The sequence below is a fragment of the Orycteropus afer genome, unplaced genomic scaffold, assembly GCF_000298275.1.
Source record: "Orycteropus afer afer isolate SDZICR_OR568_19922 unplaced genomic scaffold, OryAfe1.0 scaffold00029, whole genome shotgun sequence".
NCBI classification, from domain to species: domain Eukaryota; kingdom Metazoa; phylum Chordata; class Mammalia; order Tubulidentata; family Orycteropodidae; genus Orycteropus; species Orycteropus afer.
The window spans coordinates 10,078,585-10,087,464 of NW_006921616.1; the positions used below are offsets into that span (position 1 = coordinate 10,078,585).

The 8,880-nt window shown below is 42.4% G+C and overlaps 1 protein-coding gene across 1 annotated transcript in view; it reads left to right on the forward strand.

Annotated features, from left to right (window-relative positions):
* The window catches only part of LMAN1 (lectin, mannose binding 1), a 24,305-nt gene extending 15,425 nt beyond the window's left edge, over positions 1–8,880 (forward strand). The window contains exons 9-13 of the mRNA XM_007935502.2: positions 2,187–2,380; positions 2,515–2,585; positions 7,088–7,238; positions 8,423–8,544; positions 8,844–8,880. Of these exons, the coding sequence (XP_007933693.1) occupies positions 2,187–2,380; positions 2,515–2,585; positions 7,088–7,238; positions 8,423–8,544; positions 8,844–8,880 (575 nt within the window). The remainder of the gene's footprint in view (positions 1–2,186; positions 2,381–2,514; positions 2,586–7,087; positions 7,239–8,422; positions 8,545–8,843) is intronic.

The following is an 8,880-nucleotide window of genomic DNA, read 5'->3' on the forward strand; positions in this document are numbered from 1 at the left end:
TTCCATCCCTGCCCTCTGAACTGGTATATTACTAAATTACAACTCTATATATAATTTTTGAAAACAGTTTATGAACAAATCTTCAGTATTTGAAGTATTCCAACGTCTGGAGGTTGGTGTTTTTACCAGTCAGAGTGTGGCTGTGGATGTATGAAGTAAGAAGTAACCCGGTGGTTTGGATGGAACAGGGAACAAGTAAAATATAAACTCCATGAGGGCAAGGGTTTGGTTTGTTGTATTCACTGCTGTTTCCCCAAAACCCAAAAAAACAGGACTCCGTAAATTACCTGTTTAATGAACCAGTCTAAGATTTTTCCTTTTCTCTTCGTGGCACACAATTACGATGTACAGGGTAGCGTAATACTTGAAGATTCTCAGAACCAGTGTACAGGGAGAGAGAGACTCTGTGGCTGCCCTCTTTCACTCTTCAGTAGAATTCTGGACTACAGTCTAAGGCTGAACAGTTTTAATACACTGGTCCAAACCAACGTAGTTAAGCACTTCAGCCTGTTGATCTAAAAACAAGACATATTAAGGCCAACTTGAGGAACTTTCTGTTACACACTCTCTCTTATAGCTGCATTGCTCCCATCCACATCAGTCATCACCGCTGTGTTTCATAAGGTCTGTGACTGCATTTGACCAGTCTTCATAGTATGTTAATCTCTTAACAATCCACAGTATGCTGCAGGCTTAATGAAGAAAAAATGAAAGTTACCTTTTATTCTTTGCTTGCATTGGTTTTTTAAAATTGTTACATGTGGTTTGTGCATATGTCCTGAAGCTTATGGCAGTGAGCCTGTGGTTGACGTTATCGGCTGTTCTCGGCATGAACGTTCTGAGGGAAGATCAGTTCTCTCCGGTCCTTCATCTTCACCCTGCCCTGCTTCTGCTTGTGTGCCTCGGAGTCCTGCACACAGTGGTTGTTCGCTACAAGCACCTCCTGATGTCTGTTAACCATTAACTTGGGCTGTAGCCCACTCACCACTTGTGTGTGCCTTCAGTTCCTGTAGCCAGTGCAGCTGTTCCGAGTGAAAGACAAGGGCACATAGTGTTAGCCTGTGCCCAGTGTTTTCACTACGCTTTCTCTGAATCATCCCTGCTGCTCCGTGAGTGCTAGATGGTGCCCCACCTTACAGATGAAGGAGCTAAGGCTCAAAAAGGTTAAGTCCCTTGCTCGGGGTGACAGCTGCCTTGTAGAAAGCCATCATTACCTGTCCATTCATTTTACCACTTTTTTTAAATGTCTCTTGCGTTATTACATCTGAGCATACAGTCATGGTGAGGACAAGTCTGGTCCCTAGAATTTCCATGGGACTGGATGACACACAAAATTGAAGAGGCCATTATAATAGGTTTGGTGGGTGCTATGATAGGAGATTTACATTGCCTTAGAGGAAACACCCAACCCAAATTGAGGGAGCCTGGAAGTGATTTTTCAGGGGAAGTCCTGTTTTAAGCTTAGACCTGAGGAATGGTTAAGTTAGTCACCAGCTGTGTGTGTGTGTGTGTGTGTGTGTTGGTATGGAGGAAGGAACGCAAAGGGAGTTTAGACTTAAAAAAGAGTGTTGGTGTGTTTGAGGAACTGACACCTGTTCATTATGGCTGGATTGTAGCAAGGGAACTGGATGAGACGAGACAAGAGAAGTAAGTGTGGCACAGTGAGGTACCTTGTCAGCCTTGCTGGGGGTTTCAGCCTCATCACAGGAGCAGGGCAGGAGGGGGGCCTTTTAATGATGAACGGTGTGGTTCATGCTTAAATGAGGATAAACAGGAAAAGTACATTGTGGGGTTTTTTTCTTGAATTTGTTGTAACCATCGTCACATATTTATGAGCATATCCTGAAATTTACTGTAAGAAGTCTTTGAACAGACAAATCTGTCTTCAACATGGGCAGGTATAAAAGGAAAGGCAGTTGTTCTCCTCAGCTCCATCACTTAATCTTTCCCATAAGATGTACATAGTTTAAAAGTATAATTAAATATATAAGCATTTAACCATCAGACTTTGTGAGACAACTCATCAATTCAAGATGAAGTGAGCTGTCTGCAGGTTTACCGTCACAGAGTTTAAACCACTACGGTGGTGGTCTCATTTCAGCAAATGTTGCCACTTGGCTCACTCATGCTATTTTGAAAACGACAGCTGGTAGGTGATTCTAATCATTTTATCATTTCTTTTTCAGCAGAAGAAATCTTTGAGACTGTTGGGGATCGTGAGCTGCGCCAAATCTTTGAAGGACAGAATCGCATTCATCTTGAAATCAAGCAGCTCAACCGACAGTTAGATATGATTCTTGATGAGCAGAGAAGGTACGTCTCCTCCTTGACAGAGGAGCTCTCCAAGCGCGGAACCAGAGACCCGGGGCAGCCTGGACAGGTAAGCCTTCCATGGAGGCATGGGAGCTTGCGTAGCCCTCATGGGAGGAGAAGGAAGGAAAAGCTGCTGTCCTGCAGATTGGATGTTACTGAGCTGGCTGGTGGTCTTTTTTCCTTTTTCTTTTTTTCCCTTAGATCTCTCAACAAGAAGTGGATACAGTAGTGAAAACTCAACATGAGATTCTGAGACAAGTAAATGAAATGAAGTGAGTACATAGAAGTAGTGGCCACATATTAAGTGACATCTTTATCTAAGGTCCATGCCTTCTGTACTTGTGCATGTACTGGGGGTGTCTGCCTAGGACTGAGGATCACATGTTAGATTCATCTGCTCAGTCGGGGAATGGAAGGCACAGTAACTGACAGTTTAGGAACCACAGACATGTCTGAGTATTTTAATTGTTCTCACCTGGGGGAAAACCCAACCCTTAGCCTCTTTAAAAATAAAGGTTGGTCCCAACTATTGGACAGAACCAGACTTAAAATATAAAAAGAATTAGAGTACATTTAACAATTCAATGAGTAATACTAGGGGTGTAAGTGTGCATGGCATCATAGGACCATAATACAAGCATAGTTGGCGCCGGAAATTCTTTTTCAAGGAAAAGAATGGTTTTCTCTTTGAAGAAGAATAATCCTTTTTAAAACCATTTTGAGTAAATACACTATATATGACTACTTTTTCATTCCTGTCTTGTGCCCTAATAAAGATTGGACAGAGTGTTGGGACAGAAAAGAGCTCTCCTTGAAACACTGAGTGCTAAGTTTCCAAGAAGATTCAGTGATACAGATAATTAATGGCTTTCCATTCTTGGAGAAGAGAAAAGCCGAAGTGGTCTGTTTTCATAAGTCAGTGCTCTACAGCACTGCTCTGGCCACTGCTGCTCAGTCGATTCCAGCTCGTCGTGGCCATATGGGCAGGGTAAGGCCCCCAGTTCCCAGGACGGGGATTTGCAGAAGCAGACTGCCTCATCTTTCTCCCGCAGAGCAGCTAGTGAATTCAAACTGCCAGCGCTGCAGTTAGCAGCCTGGTACTCTAACTGCTGCTCTACGAGGTCTCCCCACCTGTTACAACCCTTGACAAACAAGAATGTCAAGATGAGTTCCTTAGGACTGGAAAGTTGGACAAGATTAGATTAAACAGAATGGGGTGACAGCTGACAAATAATCCTGAAAGAATGGCCACAGGCACACATACGTTTTCTGGCTTTCCACTGAGAGGGCCTAGGGGCAGTGATACCCCAGTAGTAATGGGCACACCTACGACACAGACCCTGATTTCTAAATACCATTCTTCTGGAAAAGGCACCAGAGCTCCTTGGAAGAGTAGTTGATTCCAGGGTCAAAGCTTAAGAAGTACAAGATGAGCCTGGAGTCCAGTGTGGTCGAGCTCGAAAACCTGGAGACTGGTTGAAAGAACACTGAAGCTGACTAAGCTCCTAATGCCCAGAGCTGGAGTTAGTTACACAACGAAATGAATAATGATATTGTTGGATTGTAACCAGTAGGATAAAATAAGTACATATGAATCCATACCAATATAAATAATTAATGAAGTAAATAAATGGAGTAGAAGGACTAGCTAACCCTTATAGTAAAATTCCAATTAATAAATGTAAAATGAATGATCGAAATAGAAAACTCACCATATGGCAAATGCCACAGTGATTGCTTCAGGCAAGAAACACCAATGGATGCTAAAATTAGTGGTCGAAAGTTTGAAGTGAAAGACGGTACTTACATAATTTCAGAGTGTCTTCCCCCAAGGCATTTATTAGTTATAAAATTTCTCTTTAGGACTGGAATGTGAAACGAGATTAAATTAAACAGAATGTGGTGATGGCTGTCAAACAATCCTGCAAAGAAAATGGCTGAGGGCACACTGTGGATACACACGTGTTTATTGGCTCCCCTCTGAGAGGGCCTAGAAGCAGTGATACCCCAGTAGTAATGGGCACACCATTATAGTTTTCTTCACTTGTTGCCATCACACCTTAGAAGGTATTTTTCTCTAGAGTTCTGTGTAGCCCTGTTCTCATTGACCTGTTCCCTAATCTCCTTCCACCACAGTCCTGTCCCCATGGAACCCTCCTCCTCAGCGCTGGGGGTGCCTCGCCGAGCGAGGTGCATCTTTGTCTGTAAAGCGGTAGGCGTGCTCTGTCACCCTGCTCTCCTGCTAGGTGACTAGTCCCTGCAGGGCCAGGATTCTGTTTTCCTAGCACAGTCTGTAGTCCTACAAAATGCCTGCCTCGTCATAGCATGTATGAAGTGAATCTTAGCAAACTCAACAAGCAAATGATGATATAGGAACATACCACGTGACTCGGTCTTTGTACATTATGGAGATCTAATATGTAGGCACGTTCATGCTCTGGCAAGCAGTATTTGTAAATGCAATTGTGAGAGTTGCATTCCGGGGCATTTTATTCTTAAGTATTTTAGCTTTATGAAAATATAAACCTTAATTTAGGTTTTAATGTAAAAGCTTAACTCGCGTGAATTTGCTAGAGCTTGAGTGCTATTGAGGTTAATCAATATATGGCATTTACTGAGACCACCTGAGATGTTATGTTACAAGTTTTGAAGCCTTAAGGGCTCATGTAACTCGTAGTTTTTAAAAACTTTTATTGTTAACGTTCAGCTTGGCATATTGTTCATTTCTGAATAATTCTAAGATTTGAGTTGCTCTGTTTTTACTCCTCCAATAAGGCTTTCAGTTTTTAAACTCAATTTTATTCTAAGGAAATAAATTAGATAGCTTATTTAGTCATCCAAATTGAACTGTTAACTATGAAAGGCAATGTTAGGAAATCCAGAGATATGATCCTTATTCTCAGGGCGTTTATGATACATGAAGGATGTGACCCATATATTATAAATAAGAATAGCAAGTAGTAAGAGAAAGTGTGTGTGTGGTATGTGCAGGGTGTGATTGCATTTGACAGGGAAACAAAACTGTAGAGGAGATGTAGTATATTTTAGACTACAGATACTAGGGGTGGGAACTGGGGTGGGGTCCTAACTAGAAAGAACGTCACAAAGACGTCGAGGCTTAAAAGTGGAAGGACAGCTACAGGTCACTTTAGGAGCCAAGGTAGATGAAAGGGGGTAGTGGGAGATAACTTGAAAGATAAGCTGCAGACAGACTGTAACTCACTCACTGCCGTGGAGTTGGATCTGACTCACAGCAACCCCTCATTGTGTTTCCAAGGCAGTATCTCTACAGAAGTAGCTTGCCCAGTCTTCCTTCTGAGGAGTGGCTGGTGGGTTTGAACTGCCAGCCTTCTGCTTAGCAGTCAGATGCGTTAGGCACTACACCACCAGAGCTCCTTGAAAACAGACTATAGAGACCCTTAATTTTTTTTTTTTATTACTGTGGCCATTTTCAAATATACACAGAAGTCGAGGGAATAGTGGAGTACACTCTGCGTACCATCAGTCACCTTTCATAATTATCAACAGTTTGTCAAACCAGTCTTTAGCTACCTTACCAAAAAAAAAAACCCCAGACATAGATATTTTTTATGTAGATACTAATAACATAAACTACTTGGCATTTATAGAGCTGTTTAAGTATTCTTAGGTAAAATAACCAAATTTTTAAGGTAAATTAAAATTCATATTCATTCCTTTATTTTTTAATAAATGTTGGTTGGGTGCCGGTGAGTCAAATCCTACTCAGCGTGACCACGGATGGCAGAATAGAGCTGCCCTGCAGGGTTTTCTGGGCTGTAATCTTCATGGAAACAGATCTCCAGGCCCCTCCCACAGAGCCACCTGGTGGATTTGAACTGCCAACACTTTGGTTAGCAGCTGAGTGCTTAACCATTGCACTTCTCCAAGTGAAGTCAGATGCCTCACACTTTGTTTTCTCAGTAACAGTATATGACACAGCACATAAGAAGTGTTGGGTCAGTCCTGTAGGCATGGAGCACCTGCGTGACTACCCTAGCCACTCCTGGAGGTCATTCTGATCCAGACCTCCAGGCAGCCAAATCCAGGAGGTCACTGTGAGTCACATAGCATAAACTGTCTGGTGTGGCCCAAGGCCCCAGGTATATAAAGATACTTTTATCAGACAGTATATTCCAAGGGTTTACGGTTTATCTCCCAGGAGCCTGTCAAGAACCAGTACTAAAGACCTTTGGAATATGCAGCATGTGGACATCACAGTCCCACTGAGTTAACCATTCACTACTACATTGAGCATCTACAAGGGTTTCTTATAAGTTCACTAAGAATATCCACTGTCATTTTATTCAATAACCATTTATAAAGGAGCCCTGGTAGCACAGTGGTTAATCACTCAGCTGCTGGCTATAAGAAGTCAGTAGTTCATGGGAGAAGAGATCCGGCACTCTGCTTCTGCACAGCCTTGGGCGTCCTATGGGGCCATTCTGCCTTGTTCTGTGGGGACGCTGCCAGTCAGAACTGACTCGGTGGCAGTGTGTTACCGAGTTGTCCTTATGATACTGGTTTTAACACATTCATTAATAGAATTCTCTATGTGGTTAATTTTAGATGACATGATGGTAAATTGTTGGTCTAGAAATTATTTCCCTATTTGGAAGACAATTCTGTTTTTCTAAATGTTGATTTTTAAGATCTAGTATATCGATCTTAGAAATGTGTGTAACCCTTGGAAAGCTGTAACTGACACAGTCATCTTCACAGTAATCCCATTGTGTAAAGGGGCTTTCTATTTCAGGAATTCCATGAGTGAAACCGTCAGACTGGTCAGCGGGATTCAACATCCTGGTCCTGTAGGCATTTATGAGACCACACAGCACTTCAACGACATCAAAGAGCACCTTCACATAGTGAAGAGGGACATAGACAACCTCGCCCAGCGCAACATGGTGACGCTTCCCTTTCTGCTCTAAAAGTGGCCATCATCCCCTTTAAGAAAGGAAGACTTACTCTGCCTTATTCCGCTGAAAGTATTTTCACTTTTGCTAATGCTCATTGTTAATGTTCAAGGTTGAATTAGAACGCACCAGGCTTCCATGATTCAGTTGAATAGAATTTTATAAAATAATATGTTGTTCCAATTGGTACAACTATCACAATCCCAAATTTTTTATGTTCTAGATTCTCTTCTGTAAGTCTTAAAAAAAAAATTACCTCTTGTGGTAATAATGTCCTTAAACATCTTGAGAAAGGTAAATGTCTCTGTTGGCAAACCCCTTTGTTAGACAAACCAGAGCTGATGACTCCATGCATTTCTCCGCACAGGCTGTTAGGAAGCCCAGATCTGAAACTGGGGGCATGAGAGCTGCTTTTCAAGCAGGGTTTACCATTCTTACTTGAATCCTCTGTTTTTAAAGCTCCCCCCACCCCCACCCCATAAGTATCATCTACATTTTGAAGCTCTAGTAGCAAGTGCCTAAGGCACTTGACTGCTAACCAGAAGGCTGGTGGTTCAAACCCACCAGCCACTCCTCGGAAGGAAGGTTGGGTGATCTACTTCTGTAGTGATACTGCCTCGGAAACCCAAGGAGGGGTCGCTGTGAATCGGATCTGACTCGATGGCACATGACAACAACAACAACATCAACATGTATGGTCATGTGCAGGAATCTCTGCGTGCACAGACGCTTAAGCACTCCCCTTGACTGCTAACTGAAGGGGCCAGGGGTACCGCAAGTCCAGAGCCACCTTGGGAGACAAGCCTGGTGACCTGCTTCTGAAAGTCACTGCTCGAAAACCCCGTGGAGCCCAGTTCTTTGCACCCATGGGTTCGCCATGAGTCCAGATCCCCTTGATGGCAGCTACCAATGGTGGCTCTCATCCGGGGGTGATTTCCCTGCCAGGGGACGCAGGGCAGTGTCTGCAGGCAGTGGGTTGGTGAGTGAAAAGGTGGGAGCCTTCTAGCATAAACTGCTCTTTCTAGAAGTTTAATAGTAAAAGTTAAGGGAACAGAAGATACTAATGGCATGAATATGAAAAGGAAAACACTTGAGTGAACTATGAGTTTTACAGAAATTTATTTTACCATAATGTAGATCTGACCGATTATAATAGAAAGTTTTTTACCTTTTAGCCATCAAATGAAAAACCAAAGTGCCCAGAATTACCACCATTTCCATCATGCTTATCAACAGTGCACTTCATTATATTTGTAGTGGTGCAAACGGTGTTATTCATTGGTTACATCATGTATAGGTAAGTCTCTAGATAAAATTTGACCAAATGTTTTTCTCTGTTTAATGGGAAATACTCAACAAAGTTGTCTATACATGTAACAGAGCCTTCCATATTTATGAAGTTTGCTTTGTGAAAAGGACGTAGTGTTTCTAGTCTGTTTCAGTTCACATGGGCTTGCATGTATAGCATTTCTGCTTATTTTAATGTTTTTTATGATTCAAAAAGGCATTGATTATTTTGATTTTAAGAGATCCTGTTTCTTTTACCTACTTGTTTCAGTGTTGCCTTTCTTTCTCCCCCTCACCCACCCAAATTAGGACTCAGCAAGAAGCAGCTGCCAAGAAGTTCTTTTGA